General features: G+C 39.0%; 1 protein-coding gene across 3 annotated transcripts in view; it reads left to right on the top strand.

Moving 5' to 3' along the window:
• The window catches only part of SGCD (sarcoglycan delta), a 569,013-nt gene extending 550,495 nt beyond the window's left edge, over window positions 1–18,518 (top strand). For all 3 annotated transcript variants that reach the window (XM_047873975.1, XM_047873983.1, XM_047873967.1), the window contains exons 7-8: window positions 8,582–8,705; window positions 10,053–18,518. In XM_047873975.1, coding sequence (XP_047729931.1) covers window positions 8,582–8,705; window positions 10,053–10,226 — 298 coding nt within the window. In that variant the 3' untranslated portion in view covers window positions 10,227–18,518. The remainder of the gene's footprint in view (window positions 1–8,581; window positions 8,706–10,052) is intronic.
• Window positions 18,519–19,104: the final 586 nt, after the last annotated feature.

The raw sequence follows: 19,104 nt of genomic DNA, 5'->3' as shown, positions 1-19,104 counted from the left end.
GAATGTAAATTGGTGCAGCCACTGTGGAAAACAGTGTGGAGATTCCTCAAAAAATTAAAAATAGAAATACCATACAATTCAGTAATTCCACTCTGGTTATTTATGCAAAGAAAATGAAAATGCTAATTTGAAAATATGCCTCCATTTTTACTGCAGCATTGTTTACATAGTCAAGATATAGAAGCAACCAAAGTGTCCATCCATAGATGAAAGGATAAAGATGATGTGTCACACACACACACACACACACACACACACACACACACACAAATGGAATATTACTCAGCCACAAAAAAAGGATGAGATCTTGCCATTTCTGACATGAATGGACCTAGAGGGTATTATGCCAAGTGAAATAAGTCAGAGAAAGACAAATACCATGTGATTTCAGTTATATGAGGAATCTAAAAAACAAACGAATAAACAAACAAAAAACAAAATCAGACCCATAAATACAGAGAACAAACTAATGGCTGCCAGAGAGTAAAGGAGTAGTGGGGGGTAGCAAAATAGGTCATGGAGAGGAGATACAGACTCCAATAGTTATGGAATGGATAAGAGTGTTCTATGGTGACAGATGGTAGCTGCATTGTGGTGAGTATAACATAACATATAGTCTTTGAATCACTACGTTGTACACCTGAAAAATGTTAACACGTGTAAACTATGCTTCAGTTAAGGAAAAAAGCACATGACCCTCTCCAAAAGGTCACATTGTACACCTTCAATATATATGTTTGTCAATAAAATAAAAAGATCTGTGCATTTCACTGTATGTAGATTTCAATAAAAAATCATCAGAAAGAAAAAATAATCCAGTTACATGAGAAAATCTAAAACATAACCATACAGAATAGTTGGTATTTAAAAGTATGAAAAAAATGTGTCCAAGACAGAAACTAATATAAATAGAGTGAGAACTATACTAATAGGCAAAATTAATTTTAAGGCAAAAAAACATTTTAAGAAATAAAGAGGACCACTACACAATATAAGAAGAAAAGACATAACAGTTCTATGCTGGAATGTATTTAACAACATACTTCTTTTAGTAACTGACCTAACAAGTATGTGTGTGTGTGTTTAACTGTTCTTTTTAAATATATATATATATATATATATATATATATATATATACACACACACACATATATATCTTATATATATGGAATTAATAACCACATATAGAAGATAGCACCAACAATTGCAATAACACAGTCTTTTCAAACAGGCATGAATATTTGTAAAAATTGACACATACTAGGCCAAAAACCTAATCTTGATTTTTAAAGACTTGATTTTATAAATAAAATATTTTCTATTATAAGATTATCAGTTCAAAACCAATCAAGAAAATACATACTAAAAATACAGTCTAGAAAATCTTACATGCTTAGAAATTAAGGACAATACTCTATAAAACTCATAAACAACAGCAAAAATTGTACTAAAATTTTAAAAAAATATATTTGCACCCATATTATAAATACTCCACAGGGACACTGCCCCCCAAAAAGTGCATAACCTTAAATTCATATATTAAAAATTAGGGAAGGCAACGTATTTCAGAACTTAGAACAACTGCAGATTTATCCTTATTTATCTAGAACAAAAGAAGAAGAAATTCAAGAAATAGGAACAAATTTGAAAAATAAGATGGACATCTGAGTGGTTCAGTAGGTTGGGTGTCCAACTCTTGATTTCGGCTCAGGTCATGATCTCACGGTTCATGGGTTCAAGTCCCGCATTGTACTCTGCACTGACAACATGGAGCCCGCTTGGGATTTTCATTCTCCCTCTCTGCCCCTCCCCCAGTCATATGCAGGCTCGCACTCTCTCTCTCAAACTTTAAAATAAAGTAAGATCGGGGCGCCTGGGTGGCACAGTCAGTTAAGCGTCCGACTTCAGCCAGGTCACAATCTCGCGGTCCGTGAGTTCGAGCCTGGCGTCAGGCTCTGGGCTGATGGCTCAGAGCCTGGAGCCTGTTTCCGATTCTGTGTCTCCCTCTCTCTCTGCCCCTCCCCCGTTCATGCTCTGTCTCTCTCTGTCCCAAAAATAAATAAACATTGAAAAATAAATAAATAAATAAAATAAAATAAAGATAGAGAAACCCAAAGTTAGTTCTTTGAAAAGAATAATTGGCAATACTGTTCAAGGGGGAAAGATGTGAAAAAAAATATTTGAGACCCCAAATTACAAAACTACAAATCCAAGGGTATTTGAAGACATTATGAAAAGCTCTGCCAACAAATTTAAATCTTTATATGAAATGGAAAAATACCAAGAAAAAATATAACTTACCAAAACCCAACCTGCCAAAAAACACAAAACCTAGCTAATCCTGTAAATATTTTAATAAAAATTTCTTTCTGTGCCCAAAGGAGGGTTGTCCTTTAAATGAGTTTAAATAGGCCAGGTACAAATCAGTCTAATTTTTCATAAGAAATCCAGAATATAGAAAAGTGATGGAACCTGAAAAAAAAACTATAGGATAAACTCACTTATGAGCTAACACAGGTACAAAATCCTAAAAAAAATATTAACAAATAGTTTCAGAAGTAAAAAAAAAAAAAAAAAAAAAAAGATACTCTGTAATGACAATGTTGGGTTAAGGCCAAAAAAAATAGAAATGAGTTATTATCAGAAAATTAACATAATTCACCACATTAATATATTAAAGAGAAATAGTACTTGATAAAAATTCATATTAATGTATGACAGAAACTACTAACAAAATAAGACTAGAAAGGAACTCTCATATCTTGATAAAAAGTATTATTTTTAAAAATGCTGAGAACAAAATATCATACTTACTAGTAGATTGTTGAAAGTTTTTCCCTTTAAAGTTAGGAAAAAGGAAGATTGCCATTTCTTGACTTCTGGTCAACACTATATGAGATAGTCTTACACAGTAAGTACAACATGAAAAGAAAAAGAAATGGCTTAGGAAATAGAAAGATATAAAACTCTTGTAAATTAACATAATTAGTGCCTACAAACAAACAAAAAAAAACTTAGAACAACCTGTGCACAAAAAATGAAAAATAACATAGGTATTGATTATAAGATCAGCACACAAAAAATATTGGATATCAGTACAACAGGAGAGAGGAATAGGGATAAGAGATATACTTTATAAAAATACCATTTTCAATAGCCACAAAAGTATACTAATCCCACATAGAATTGTAAAACTTTATTGAAATACACCAAAGAAAACATAACTAAATAGAGACAGATGCAATGGCAATAGAATGAACATAAGACCTTGAAGACCAAGGTAAGAGGACTTGCCTTGTGAAATATACAGACTTTTAAAAGTATAATAAATAAGCTAAAATAATTGATTATTGTCACAGGAGTAGACAAATAATAGTGAAACAGACTAGAAAGTCCCCAAAGAGACCCATAGGTATATTCTGAGTCCACTTCTCTAGCAATGCCATATGGCAAATGGGCTTTTCAATATATGATAAGATCATGATATACATCTGTTTGGACCCCAACCTCAGACCATACACCAAAGGTTATACTGATGAATTAGAAACTTCATGAAAAAGCAAAGCTTGAAAGTTTTGAAAACAGTATATTAGATCTTTATGACCTCAGTGTAGGGAAGGATTGCTCAAATAAGACATAGCACAAGCCCTAGAGGAAAAGACCATAAATTTGTCGCTATTAAAATATAAAATATAAAACCCATTCTTGAAAACATGCTAAGCACAGAGTGAAATGACAAAAACCACAGACTCGAAAAGAAATTGTAAATACATCAAACTGCTAAATACTTCTTTTTCAGAATATGAAGTATGGCTACAATTCACACACAAAATAACAATACAAACAATTAAAATAGACAAAAGACATTTCACTGAAGGAGAATCCCAAATGGCTTCCAAACAAATGAAAAGATGCTTAACTCCAGTCCGAATCTGGGCAATGCAAACTTGAAAGATAATAGCATCCCATTTCACACTCGTGTCATACTAAAACATTATCAAATGCTGGCAAGAGAGAAGAACCAGAACTCCGTATAGTACTGGTGGGACCTGTACACACTACACTACTATGAGCTACTAGTATCTACAAAAGCTGTAATTATGCATCGTGCAGAAGCTAGCAATTCCACTCTTCACATATGTGTCCTCAAGAAAATTACACACGTGTACCAGGAGCTGCATACAGAATGTGCTGAGATGTACTGTTGATAGACAAAAACCTAGAAGCAACCCAAATGTCCAACAGAGGGATGGACAAATTAAGAGGACACCGGGGAAACTGAATAAATCACAGCTATGTGCTATAGCATAGCTGCACCTCAGGAATATAATGTTGAGGTGGGGGAGAAGTCGCTGAAGAATATCTAAGTGGAATTGTTTTATGCGTCAAGTTTAAAAACATGCACTGGTACACAATGGCATAAGGATGCAAACATGTAGTAATACTATAAAGAGAAGAAAATAGTCAACACATAATTCATAATAGTAGTTACTCTTGAGAAAAGGCAATGGGTGGGAATAGGAAAAAAAAAAAACAGCTCAGGACATTACAAAGGTCATCAGTAACCAGCCAAATTAGAATAGGAGCCACCTCCTATGGAAAGCATTTTCATCACTTGCCTTATATTGCTGTGCAGAGACTGTTTTCCTCACAGCTTTCTTATGGGTCACTGATTTACATCACCTGCATAGTCTTTGTGGGCACCTGAGATTATGACCTTTGCTTTAGGGCAGTGGTTCTCAAAGTGTGATCCCAGAACCAGCAGCTTCAACTTGCCACGAGTACTTACTGCATCCAAACTCTGGGGGTGGAGCCTAGCAATCTGTATTTTAACAAGCCCTCCAGGTGATTCCGATGCCCACTGTTGAGAACCCTTGTTTCTGAGGACCTGGCCCAGCCCATGGACCTCCCTGCCTGGCCATTCTTCAGTTCTGAGTCTGTTCAGTCCTGCCATAAGACGGTTGCACTCTCTTCTAATGGAAGCAGTATTTCTTTCCAAGAACCAGCAGGACCCTCAAATGCCCCCCATCAGAATGGAGCCGCCTCCCGTTTTTCCTTCCTCAATGCTATTTTAGCCACTGTGCTGTGACTGGTTATCTAGTGTCAGAAATTGACATCACAGAGAGCTCTATGCAGGCTCCCAGGGCTCTCTGGTAGGAGCTTTTTATCACAAGGGAAAGATTAACATGTGAACGAACTTAACTATTAAGTCTGCCTAACAGCAAAAGATATCAAGATAGATAGGCTACAAAGCAGAATGCAGTTACCTTTTTGTCTCTGCTTCCAGGAAATTGCCATTTCTACCTTTATTGTAGTTTTTCACAATAAAAGACAGTTTCAGAGTATTGCCCTTTCTCAGCTCCCTGATACTTTCAAGACTGAGAGGGGAGAAAAAGATAGCAGTCATTCTGAGTCTACTTACTTCTCTGGCCATGGAGCCCACCTGCTGATCTCAGAGCCCACAGGAGGTGCACAAGAGTAAAGGGAATTCTAATGTCCATCTGAAATGCCAGCACACCATCTGATCAAGTTCTCCTAGCTCTAAACATTTTTTTCTATGTTAAATTGTTTTTACCCCAGCTATTTATATGATCAGTCCGTTTGAATGTTTTTACCCCAGCTATCTATTTGTATGATCAGTCTGTTTGAATGCTACATACCAAATATGAACACATTCACCATGTCCTGAACTTGATGTCACTAGTGTCAGTTATTTAAATTTTGAGAAATATTGCATACGGGGAAGTATGTATCACTGAGCCATATGCAATACTATCACTCTTATTTATAGATACTGGCTTTGGAAATACAGGTGCTAATTCCATGAAGAGGTGGTTTACAAAGAATGGTGTGAAGGGGCACCTGGTGGCTAAGTTGATTAAGTGTTCAACTTCAACTCAGGTCATTATCTCACAGTTCGTGAGTTCAAGCCCCACATCGGGCTCTGCACTGACTTTATGGAGCCTGCTCGGAATTCTCTCTCTCCTCTCTCTCTGCCTCTCTCTCACTCTCTCTCTCTCTCTCTCTCTCTCTCTCTCTTTCTCTCAAATAAACAAAATTTAAAGAATGGTGTGAAGATATGATAGACAAGAAAGAAGTCCAATTTTTCTGTAAGTGGTAAGATATAGTGGAAAACATACTGGCTGTGGTATTCCACTAAACCTGGGTTTGAATCTCACCTATGCCCTTTTACTAGATGTACAACCCTGAGCAAGTCTCTTACCTTTGCATCCTTCTGTGCACTATCAAGACTAAGAGAGTATATAGAAATCATAGGGTTTTTGTGAAGGATTAAATGAGGTAATATGTATAAAGCACTTTGCACGGTGCCCATCACCTACTGATACAAGAAGTGACATATTCAAAATGCACTTCAGGAGGTAGACCCATTTGTGAAGTACACTGGAAAGAAAGGAAGAATGAGAGACAAAACTTGCAAGGCAGTCAAATAGCCCAGGTTAGAGATACATTAGTATACTGAGTAGGGAGAAGCTGTAGGCTAACTGGTCAAATAAGAGGGGGAGGGAAGAAGAAGGAAGGGGAAAGAGAAGATGGCATGAGACTGTCACCTGGAGAAGATGGATGACAGCTGTGCCATTGAGAATTGGGTGAAGGAAGCTGGAGTTGAACAAAAATATTACCAGAGGGGAAATTTATGCCTTTCTGAGGGTAAAAGGTATCAACGTTAGTACCAAGAAAAGACGTTACAAAATGCAGGATAAACTGTAAGCCAGCCAGACTTTGCAGGAGAGAAACAAAGAAAATGGCACAAAACCACCTTCATGTTTCAAAAGTGAGAGTATCAAGAGCGCAGGAGCAGCTGAATGGAGTTGGATTAAGGTCCTAGGCAAGACTGCGCTGCACAGACGTCACTCCCCATTGCTCTGATGTCAAGACCCCCCTCCTTGTATTGAGGGCAAAGTGAGAGAAACCACGTGCAAATGAAGTAAATTGTAATTAGAGGGGGCTCAGCCCCAACTTGGGGAAGAACTTATGAGGAGCCAGGAGGGATGGGGGATTTTTTTTCCATTACAAGGGCTGAGATGGCAAAGGGAAAAATGAGAGTTCCACAGAAGCTCAAGTCAATCTTTCACCAGTGCTACAGACCTGTCATTTTTCTTTGGGACTCTGGTTGAGTCACTGCAAGGGAAATACAAACATCAGTGGAGAACGCTGCTGCCTAGAAGCAAACATCAGGAACCCAGACTGAGAAGCATAGAAAAGCCCTCTCTTGGCACCTGTGGGATGAGGCTTGGGATTGCTCCATGGTGGTGTCCCCCCTGGTCAGCTCATTCTTCCTGCCACTTGCTGAAACCCGAGAGGGTTTGCAAGGAGTGGTGGACGCAGTACAGGGAGCCAGCAGTTGGCAGAGAGGATGCTGTTCCTTGTGAACATGTTCCAGGTGTCTGAAAGTTGGGAGCGTATGAATAAAACACAGGAGACTGGTCTGAATCAGAGCAGTTGAGAGCCATGCTGAGGTCTGTGCTTCCTAAGTTGGGGTACTTTCTTGGTAAACAGAGAAGATCTTGATTCATTTCTATTTGGCAATAATACTAAAATCTAGACTATTCTGGGGATGGTCAATATTTCTCACGTTAAATGAGTTAGGCAAAGATCTTTCTAAGGAGTATTATCATGTTGGGTCATAATAATTAACATAAGCGTAGCTGACTCACCTTCTCTCCTTTTTTAATTACATACAATAAAATCCACTCTTTGAGGGTACAGTTATGTGAGTTTTCCCAAACACGGAGTGTCATGTGACCACCGCTACAATCAAGATACAAAAAAAAGTTTATCACTAAAAACCTCTCCTTGCCATTCTGCCCCTTTGTAGTCAAATTCCTTACCCTCTCCCTCCCCCAGCAACCAAGGATCTGTTCAGCTCTTCTTTTGACAACTATTTGAGTAAGGCCGGAGATTTCTTTATGATTCCATGGTATAAAAACAATAGCAGCGGTAATAGGAACAGTTAATACATACACTGCATTTCCAATGTGTCAAGCACCATTTGAGGCACTTTATAGATGAGAATACTAAGGAGAAATTGAGAAATTTTGGAAAAGAAAGAAGTGAGGAGAGAAGAGTCTTGCGAAAGTCACCTACTACTGGCAGCCCCGGGGCTTGAGTCAGGCATGTCTAACTGGTAGGTCTCTTGCTTTAACCTCTGATGCTGCTTCTTTTGACAAAGTAGAAGGAGTATCTACCAATTTTAGAAAGCTCAGTTTAGACCTGAGATAGCCTTACTCTAAAAATAAATAAAAGTTATGTGAGAACTTGGTTAACTACGCCAATAAAGCAATAATTAGCTGGGTGTGAGATAAAATGAAGCCAGGATCCTAGAACACCTTCTTTATAATCTTCATCATATGCAATGAAGACCATGCCCAGGTAGGTTATGTCCTCTGTCATAAACCTGACCAGGTTTGTAAAACAAAGCTAGAAGAATTTCCAGCACGAATACAGAAATGCTGTTTTGTTTCAATGCTCTGAGCAGCAACTCCCTCTCAAATTTACCAAAAACAAAACAAAACAAAACAACAAAATGGGATTTTTAGTGTTAATCTTGTGTGTATTTCAGGTTGGAGTCCCCGACCCGGTCTCTGGTGATGGAGGCCCCAAAAGGAGTCGAAATAAATGCAGAAGCCGGCAACATGGAAGCCACCTGCAGAACAGAGCTGAGGCTGGAGTCCAAAGATGGAGAGGTAGGTGTGAGAAGGACACAAATTCAGAGAGATCCAGCTCCAAACAAGCCAACCTTTCCCACACCTTTCCCAGACTCCCGTGGCACTGAAGTTGATCCCACTTTCAAACAAGAGGAGCCAATCAGGTTTTGTTTCGGGAACAAATATGTTGAACAGCACCGTTATAAGCTTAACCCACAACACAGAAGAGTTATGGCTCATTGTTTGTAAGCACTGAAGTAATAGCATGTACTACAAGTAGAGAATTATACACACGGCTATAAAAATGAATGCTATTTCTAAATTCTCTCTCTCATCACCCGAAAGTAAGATTTAGGTAGCTGTCATGATTAAGCTGTATATCATGTACATCTAACTCAAGCTGAGCTTAATTTACTCACAGTGACTTTCAAAGTTTACATTGTATGGTTCTACTTTGAGAATGGAGAGTGTGATCCAACAGCTATCCCAAATCAGAACAAGGCAAATCTTAAATAGGGTAAGACTAGGCAAGAAGACTTTGGAGGACTGAAGATATTAATTCTTCTACCCAATATAATCCAACTTTGGTGAATAGAATAGCTACTTGGGTTTGTGTAGACAAAGTAAGGCAAATCCCCAAGAAAATAAGATTGAACTGCAAACTTTTAAAAATGTCTCCATCACGTGCATAGGTGAACTTTTCCATTTAAAAGTTTTTAAATAGATGGAAAAAAATTTGTATTTTTTTTAAATCAAAACTGTATTCCACTTTTCATATCTAGTTAGAGGTTTCCCATCCCCACCTGCTTCTGTGTACCCAATCCACGTCTTGATGGGTTTGGCATTTGCTATATTTGTTTTAAAAGAGCTAGTTAGATAAAGTATTCAGTTATCAAAATGGTCTCTTCAAACAGCCACAAACCCCAAATCATACACGTGTAGAAATAGTGGCTATATCACATATGCAGATTATAGCTCTCAGAATTCAGACTCCGGAGGAATTCATTATAATCTTAACAGTCATTCAAGACCAGAAAGCACTGCATATTCTTGCAGTCTTCCCATGCACACAGAGCTGAGGTGTGAAGGCCCATCCATAGTAAAGAAATTATTAACCTTGCATTTCCAAATTCATTTCACTCTAGGACTCTCTTCATATTCTACATGATATACTTTTTGTAAAATGCTAATATAGACCAGTGAGACATTGTCTTGGTAGAATATATGCTTCCCTGAGGATAGAGACTTTATCTGTCACGTTCGTCTCTGAATTCCCAGGGCCTAGAATACTCAACACAGCAGTTGAACTTCATCTACTGTTTCTGAATGTCAAGAGAATAAAGGGCAGCTTCTAACTCCTCTTTCCTTCCTGTTCGCTTTCTTTAGATTAAGTTAGATGCTGCGAAAATCAAACTACCTAGACTGCCTCACGGATCCTACACGCCTACAGGAACGAGGCAGAAGGTCTTCGAGATCTGCGTCTGCGCCAATGGGAGATTATTCCTGTCCCAGGCAGGAACTGGTTCCACTTGTCAGATAAACACAAGTGTCTGCCTTTGAGAGACCATCCATAGTGGACCTTGTTGGCAGCATAAAGGCCATTTTTGGCTTTAGACACTGGCTGCCAGCTATTTTTACTAGAACACAGAAAGCCTATCAAAGACCTTGTGTGTGTGTGTGTGTGTGTGTGGGTGTGGGTGTGGGTGTGGACGTGGGTGTATGCGTATGTGTGTGGGTGGCTATAAATATATATAAATATATATAAATAAATATATATATCCTCTGTATAAAATGAGGTTTCAGTACAAAAGGAACCATGGGTGACCCTGTGATATCCACCATCATTTCCATTTCAATCCTACCACCTACATGATAAAATCAAAACACTAATTCAGGCCCAATATTCCCCAGACCCTTCAAAACCACACAGTGTATCAGACTCTTACCGAATAGTCACCTACATGTTTAAGCAGCCACGCATCTTCCCCTTTAGTGTCATTACAAGGCAGTGATGGCGGGAATCTCTAAGTCACACTCAAGCACTGAGACCCTTGTATTGCAGTAGATACTTCGTTTCTGTTTTTAGCTTTCGTAAGGCTCGCCAACTTCCCCTTCTTCAAGTTAGGGATGGGGCATGCCATAGAAGTTGGCTGTGGGAACTCAAAATGGTGTTCTCCCTTCACAGCCGAATGTACTGGGGCCTTTGTAGTTGGATGAATGTGGAGGATGAATTTTAGCAAAGTTCGAACTGCCCACCCAACTCCTGCTATGTTCCTTCAAAATTACATATTATCCCACAGTCAAAATAGGAGTTGTAAATCAGCACAAAATAGGATAACAGCTGCTCCTCAGTCAGCTGGAAGCTACTCAGTGGCCTGACAGGAAAAGAATAAATGGGTGATATGTCTCTGTTTAAAGGAAAAAAATGGCTCAAAGTCTGTTTCATCCTCACTTGTGACTTTATCCAGTGGACTCCAGCCTCAAAATCCTTAAGAAAAGAACCCCCACCCCAAGAGAAACCATTTGGGAATGGAAACCTAATTAAGAGGAGCCTAGAAAACCTAATTAATTTTTATATATTTCCTGGGATTGGTAGGTAATTGGGAGACTTGCCTTTTTATTTCTAAAGATACGCACAAACTCTAGCTTCAATATCCTTATATATATTTTTGTTGGGATATTTATATTCCTAAATCCACCATTATATTTTCTCCAAGAATACTGACCCAGCAATCACTGATCTAAAATACCTGCCCCCAGAAATGGCCACTGGAAATTAATATAAACTGAGTCAAGTGTCTCTCTCAGACTCACCATGTTCCCAACGGCCCAGCGAAACCACTCCCCCATACGTGGAGGCACCTCCCTAGTTCCCGCCATCAGCTACCTCTCATCCCTCCACCTTCATCGTCATGCTCCAGGGTCACCCTGGCCAGCTCTTGTGCTGGGACAGGGGATTACACCATCTCTGTTCAAAGAGGGAGAAATGTGCCTATGCCTTAAGTCAATGCACTCAGCAAGGAGAAGCACATCCTATTTATCTTGTTGTTACCTGTAGTTTATTTTTGGGCGATTGGAGGGGGAATGGTTTAGTCATGAGTGGGCATCTTAAAAACTGGTAGACAAACCAGGTGGCTGACAGACATGGACTCTCAGGAGCCCGTATGGAGTTGTAACTGGCTTAGACAGTCCTGGATGCCATTTGGCAAGCAGCGGCCCCACAATCCTAAATGAGGTCATATTGGTAGGCCTGGATGGCATTTGTGTTTTTTTTTTTTCTTCAACAAGGTTTTAATTTTTCTTACTTCACAAGCAGAGAAAGTTTTGGAAACGAATATGAGGTTTGATATTTTTGAGATGACACTCAAGCATCAGGCTGAGGTTTGTATACAAAGGATGTAAAAAGCAAGCTGTGTGTTGCTTTAGGAGTGGGGCGGGGGGTGGGGAGGGGTGGTTTCCTAGCTTGACCAGCAGCCCTGCTGGCTTCCAGACCCCATACCCCCTCCAGTCACTCCTCGGTATCCCATGTAGAGGAATTGAGTTGTTCACGGGCAAGACTACTTAGTTTGCAACACTAAGAGTCTAAAAAGGAAAACCCTAAAAACATGTTAAGTTGCTCTCCATCGGTATTCTTTCCTGTAGGATCATACTGCCAGAATCTGCATGTACTATATACAGGGTTTTGCCAAATAGAAGAAGCCCCCCCTTGGCCCCGAGGAGCATCCCCCGCCCCGTCATTCAAATAAACAGTAGTAGCTGTGAGGCCCTCCATGGCTAATTACCTTAAGACTAAGTGTTTTTAAGCAGAGAGACCATCTTTGTATTTTACCATCTCAAGTACACTATCTATGGATGACAAGAAAACAGAAGGTTCCCTGAACCTCTTTCCTCTGAGTTTGTTCTAATCGTTATATGAAAGTCTAAGATGAGCCCCTTGGTAATTTTATGCCAATATAAAAAAAAAAAGAGTAATGGGATCCCACTTGCAGAATTTAATCCTAAAGGTAATCAGATCACAAATAGGATAAAAATAATAATAGCAAACCAAGAATAGAAATGAAGCACCTGTGGGGGACAGACATAATAAAAAATTCTGGTTTTCATTTGTGCTAAGTGACCACAGTATACCAGGTAATAAGCAGGAAACTTGGCATAGATTAAATCATGTATTTCAGTTCTGACTGCAGAATTCGGTAAAATGCATTTTAAGTTCTTAAGTGTCTATTTTTTTTCTCCCAACTTCCTCCAACTAGAAAATTTGTCCATGGTCATGAGAAAAAGTTTTAATTCTGGAAAAAAAATCTTTTACATTAAAATCTGATAAACTTTAATTTTAGAAATTGAGATTCTTTCTCATCTTTATATATAATACCTTCTAGACAATCACATCTTTGAGGATATTAAGGAGCAGGGGGTATAACAAAGAGTTCAAATGAATCGTCAATATTCTAGAAGTTCTAGTATGCTAATATTCTTCAGAAGATTTTTAAAAATTAAAGTGATCTCCAAACGTTTAGCCCTCATTTATATTTGTTATCTGTCCAATAAGTCATAAAAGTTCGGTGGTAACCTACTAACATATGACAAAGGTTGTCAAAAGCCCTTATGGTGGCATCTGTGTAGGTGGAAACTCGGTGGTGAGCCTTTTTAATTGTTCTTTTTCCCAAGGGATAGATCTTATAAACTTGAATTGGCTTTAACTTCCTTTAGGTCAGTTTCCTTTGGATGGTTTTCATTGTACATCCATAAAACATAGACCAAAGATTGCTTAAAGTTTAACTCTAGAGCAGGTGTCAGCAAATTGTGGTCCCTAGACCAAACCTGGGTCATCACCAGTCTTTGTAGATAAAGTTTTATTGTAACACAGACACATTTATTCATTTCCTTGATGTCTGTGGCTGATTTCATTCTGTGACAGCAGGGCCAAGTAACTGTGTCAGAGATTTCATGGCCTGCAAAGCATAAAATACAATTTGGATCTTTACAGAAAAAGTTTGCCGACCCCTGACATAGAGGTCATTTGTGCCATGTGTTAGACCTGGAAGGAAAACGAATTCCAAGGAAGCATGGAGTAACCCTACATTTCCCTGGATGCTTGGAAATATAAATACTTGCCTACAGAAAAAAAGATTAGCCCTACACTATGTATAAAAGTGATCCACTTGTCTTAGAAATCCAAGTTCACAGGATTCTTGAGAAAAGGGAAGATGGAATCAGAGGAAGCCTTAGTGCAAAAGGAAAGCTGTGATTCTCCAAGAGTTGTCTTAGAACCCTTAATAGAGAGGTGCTTTCTCTGGTCAGCATTGTGTAAGACAAGAAGAGAAGCAAAGGTCCTGTAATTAAATTTAGAATCTTTCTCCTGAAGAGACTGTTCTGCAGTTTCATAGGTTCCAGCTCACCATCACCTGTTCCAGAAAAATGCACATTCCATGGTCCTCCAGAGAACACTTTTGACCTAACATATCTTGTTGATGTCCATCACCTCAGTTATTTATACCTCCAGTGTGCTTGCCATTCCTACGTCCCCACCAGGCCTGAATAATAAATAATGTTGAAAGAATAATAAGAAATTTTGGAGGCAGCATCTGAAAATATGCGGGAAGAAAAAAATACAGTAAAAGTCTTTTATGAAGGTGTTTTGAGGGGGAAACCAGATCAATACCAGTTTGATTTTGTTTCCAAGGAGTTGGGTCTGTGTTCTTTGGTGTAGCAGGAGTGCAAAAAAAGACCTATTTTGAATTCTACCATGTCTACCTCTGTGTAGTAAGGCAAGTTCCTACCAGAGATTTCTCCCTTCAGTCAATAGCCTATTGCTAAGTCCATACTTATATTCAATATTGTTAAAATAGCATCAATAATGAATGACTCTTTGTAAGCATGAATGTTCATGTCAGAAAGATTTTTTTTAAGGAAATCGACCACCATTTATCAGACCCTAATCAATGTCACAGAAAGAGCCCTTTTGCATTTTATTTGGATTCAACCAAAAGGGGATTAAATTGGCAACACTGCCCTCCACAGAAGCAGCTCCATGAGAATATCTTGCTTTTGTTTATTTTAGGCAAAAGGTAGCATGATGTTTGGACCAAAGAGACAAACAGATCCATAGAAGCACCTGATCCTTATTTTTTAAGGCTCTGTGAAAGGTGAGAACCTCATTTAAGTAAGTTACAAACAAGACTATTTGCTCTCTTTCCCCAGCACTAGGAAATCATAGGCATAAAAGGATAACGAAGCAGTTTCTGGAATGATACATTTGCATGGTGCTCCAGTAGCAGGTGGGGGAAAAAGTTATAATAAAAGAAACAACCTTAGAAAACAGGCTTTTTATCTCAAAGATAAAAATGTATCTCTTTTGGTCTTTTATCACTTTCTCCTCAGGGGAAGGTTCCCCCCCTTCTAACATATTTCCAGTGAAATAGTCAAAACTACTGCATTGGAATGTCAGATGCATCTCTTTCTTTGTGGCAATCTGAATTTAAAATTGTACGGTTGCCTCTGAATTTCTCATTCACAAAGCTAAACCCACTGATAGGAGATAAAGCAGTCTGAAGCCTGCTGCTTCCACTAGCACACCACACACATTAGCACTTTCTAACGCAATGGGATTTCTATGGTTCTGAAAAGCTTTCTTCATAATGGAGTCCTTGACATTTCTCAAGGCAGGTCTGAATGGCAAAGGAAAAATAATTATTTGTGGGAAGTCCTTGTTTTGAGTATTGTTAGAGCACAAGTGTGGAAAAAAATAGCAAGTTTGGGGCGACTCATGCTCACAGAAGTTATTTGCTTTGGTTTTACCCCCCCCCCCACACACACACACACTGTTGCAGATACTGATAGAGTACAAAATTAGCATCTTCCTGGGAAAAAAGACAGCAGTTCAAGAATGTGAGGCCCCTTGATGCAATAGGCAGTGTGATGTCATCAACAGTGTTGATGATGTCATCAAATCCATTACTGAACAGTCTCAGAAGGTCAACAGTAATGCTAACTGCTACTCCTCACTGTCAGCCCAGCAAGTGTGAATATCAGTTCCATGTCCGTGAATTTTGCAATTAGAATAAAACAAAGAAAACTTGCTGTAAGCAAGAAGTATTTTTAGAATCTAAAGCCACCTGTCATAATAGGAAGCCAAAGTAGTCCAAGATGCCTCATTAGGCATGTAGACATCCTCAGTAGCGAATGAGGGGATTTTGCTTCATTGCTGAGCCCTAGCTGAGGCCAGATAAATACAACAAACATGAAGAAGGAAACATCTGTTTTACCTAAAATCTACTCTGCCCCTGCTAGACTTGCCTAGTGGTCTCTCGTCTGCCACTGTCTTCACAGCCTACGTCTCCACTTGGGTTATTTGGGGACAGTCAGAGTTAGCTCAGATTTCATCATGTGAGAAATTCCCAGCTGACAAGTTTGGTTACATAGGAACAGTATAGCAAAGGAGTGTCCTAAGGCAGGAAAACTATAATTGTTAACGAGGAAGATGTTGGTGATGATACTGAATTTGGGGGTTATAGATTCTTTTGAGAATCTGAGCAAAGTTCTCAACCTTCTCTCCAAAAAGTATCACACCCTCAAAATTTAACATAAAATGGAAGTGACTTTTATGGATCTGAAGCCTTCTCTAAGATATGTCAAATGTTGGATTCTATTCTCCAGTTATAATAATTTTCATTGACTGATGTTCATTAAGCACTATATGTTAGGCACAATGCTGAGTGTTTTATATGCACTCACTTATTTCATCCTCAAAACAATCCTTTGAGTTAAGTTCTATTATAGTTCCAATTTACAGGTGTGGAAACTGAGGCTTAAAGAGATTAGGAAACTTGCCCAAAGCCACTCGTTAGAAAATGGCAGAGCTAGAATGTGGGTCTAACTCCAACCCACTATGCTATGAAGTCACCAATATGTCAAACTATTTTTCAAGGTGTTGAGAAGTGTCTCCTACCAGCTGTTAGACTAGACCTTCTTGGGTGGATGAGGCTATAAAACTTTTATCTGTATAGTCTCTCATCCATGACAGCATCCAGTACTAAAGTAGAGATATCTGCAGTGAAAGTATAAGTGATCTGTCTGAACAATAGACTCTGGAACAAAAAAAAGCTTTTTTTTTGTTTTCTCTGTTTGATTCTTGTTAAGTCAGACTTCTTGTCCTTACAGATTGAAAGATGCCTGGGGTGTCAGCATTACAGTTAAGAGAAAATTGTAATACTTAGTGATTTATAGGCATAGGCTAAGCAATTCAGCATTTCTGCACACATACATTTCCTTCTCCTATTCCTCACTTCAAAAGACAGAGATCTTATTTTAGATGAGGTCTTGATTATCATACTTCCTGACCTTTACTTGTGGCAAAACTTAAGGAAAGAATCAAATAGAAGGGAACTCAATCTCTGCCATTGTAGCAAGAACTCAGTTAGCATTATTCATTCAATACCCAAGGCGACCACTTAGGCTCTAATAATGGCTGGAGACCCACATGCCATACCTTGTCAACCATTACTAATGGGCCATACCCCTCCCTGTGAGCAGAATTCTTCTTGGCAAAGCACTCAGGCCATCACAACCATTGATCTGAGTTGGAAATGGGACCTATTTGCCAATTCTTGTCTGAACAGTGGCTCTCTTTAACCTTGAACCTATACATTTTAACTGGTGTCCTAGATTCAGCAATGAGATTGGTGGCATTCTAACTACTGAAGGAGAAGATGAGTACATCTGAAGTCCCTTACAACTTGGTGGCTTTGGAGCACTTTCATCTTTTGAGCAAAGGGATGAGGGTTTGATATGTAAGAGTTAAAAGACCTAAAATCATTTTGAAGAATTAACTCAGCCGGGGACCATCTGAACAGGTTATAAACCAGTATGCCCATATTAAGGTCCTATGATCAATCTGCCCCCACCCAGAGCTGAGAGAACACAGCAGCAAAGAGACTGGGGTTCATCCTGCTTTTCTTGCTTTCTCAACAGCACATATCTGATCTATTGGGTGTCTGTAGACAGAACTTCCCACTGCTGCCAACAGACACAGACCCAGTACCAGCCAGAGTCCTATAATCCCCTCTGGCTCAACCTTACCCCATAAAACCTTAATAAAGGGACGAGTTCAAAAATGTCAAAAGCCCTGTTTCAGGGTAAGTCATTCAGTAATTTTCTTTTACTGATCAATGTGTCCCAATGGCAAATCAGAAATGGGTACCCTTAATGAGTCTCATGGAACTAACATCACCAGAGCCAAAAATTAGGTTCCCTGATAAGGAGGGGTGGGGGGGAGGTTTAAGCAGCAAAGGGAAGAGTTGGCACACCTGAATTTTGGATAGACACAAAATTGGCTTATTTTGTATGCAGTGTTTTGGTGAGGGGTGGGGTTGGAGTTTTCTATGTATTAACCACCTACCTCCTCAGTAAAGTTTCTCCCTTTGAGGCCATGAAGGAAAAACACACCTCTTAAGGAGGTCATATTTTAAAGGGAAAAGTTAGAGACCATCCGTCGTTGTTCTGGCTAGATACGCCCCTGGAGAAGCCAGGTTCTGGTGCTTTTCACAGAAAAGAGGACAAAGAAGTCCCACTTGCTTGGAGATTTTGAAAAAGGAACCCCATTCCCATAAAGCAATTGAGTTCAGCCTTTGGGTTATTTTGGGCTTTGTTTTGTTTTTCTCTGGGTTTGGGTTTGATGTAAGAGGAAGAGCCTTTTAGTTTAGGTTTGTTTTGTTTTGTTTTAAATAACATCGATCCTTGCACACTCTATGCAAAAATTTTGTAAGCATTGCAATAATGCTATGAACTACAAGGAACTATTTTAACTTTATTACACTTTCTGTATAAAAAAATTTGTATTTAATATTATTTCAACTGCAGTCTTGTAAAATATATTAATAAAAATAATGATTGGTAAGAAGGAAAGCACCCTTGTCCACTTCTTTAGGGACTTCCTCTTTCACAGTTGTTAAGTCAGTCACTCCTATTGACTCTACCTCAGAAATAAATTTTCAGATGAACTTCTCTTCCGCATTTCCTTGATCAGTGGCCTGACATGTTGATTAAGCCACTTTTGGCTCTCAGAAGAGATTCACACAGGCTGCCTCATAAAAGAGAGCTTATTTTTACAGTAATACATGGCCTGGAATTGGGAAGTCCCCAGGATTTGAAGCAGGTCAGGAAAACAGCTTCCACCGCTCCCCTGATGTCCTGCATAGGCTCCTTTTGCTATGTTATACTACACCCCCTTCTGAATCCAATGTGACTGGTCAATTTTAGGTAAAATCTTTTTAATCAGACTACCTTAGCATTCCTGGTCTGCCTACGAATAAGCCATGTTTGAGCCAGGGGCCCATTCTTGACCTAATCACCTTTCATTGTCTTCCAAAGAATATCCTAGCATCACTTCCCTAGATGGGGCCGTCAGTGAAGCAATTTATGATAGAAGGCATCTCAACAG

The sequence above is a fragment of the Prionailurus viverrinus genome, chromosome A1 (genome assembly GCF_022837055.1).
Source record: "Prionailurus viverrinus isolate Anna chromosome A1, UM_Priviv_1.0, whole genome shotgun sequence".
Classification (NCBI taxonomy): domain Eukaryota; kingdom Metazoa; phylum Chordata; class Mammalia; order Carnivora; family Felidae; genus Prionailurus; species Prionailurus viverrinus.
This window is presented reverse-complemented; position numbering and strand designations above follow the sequence as displayed.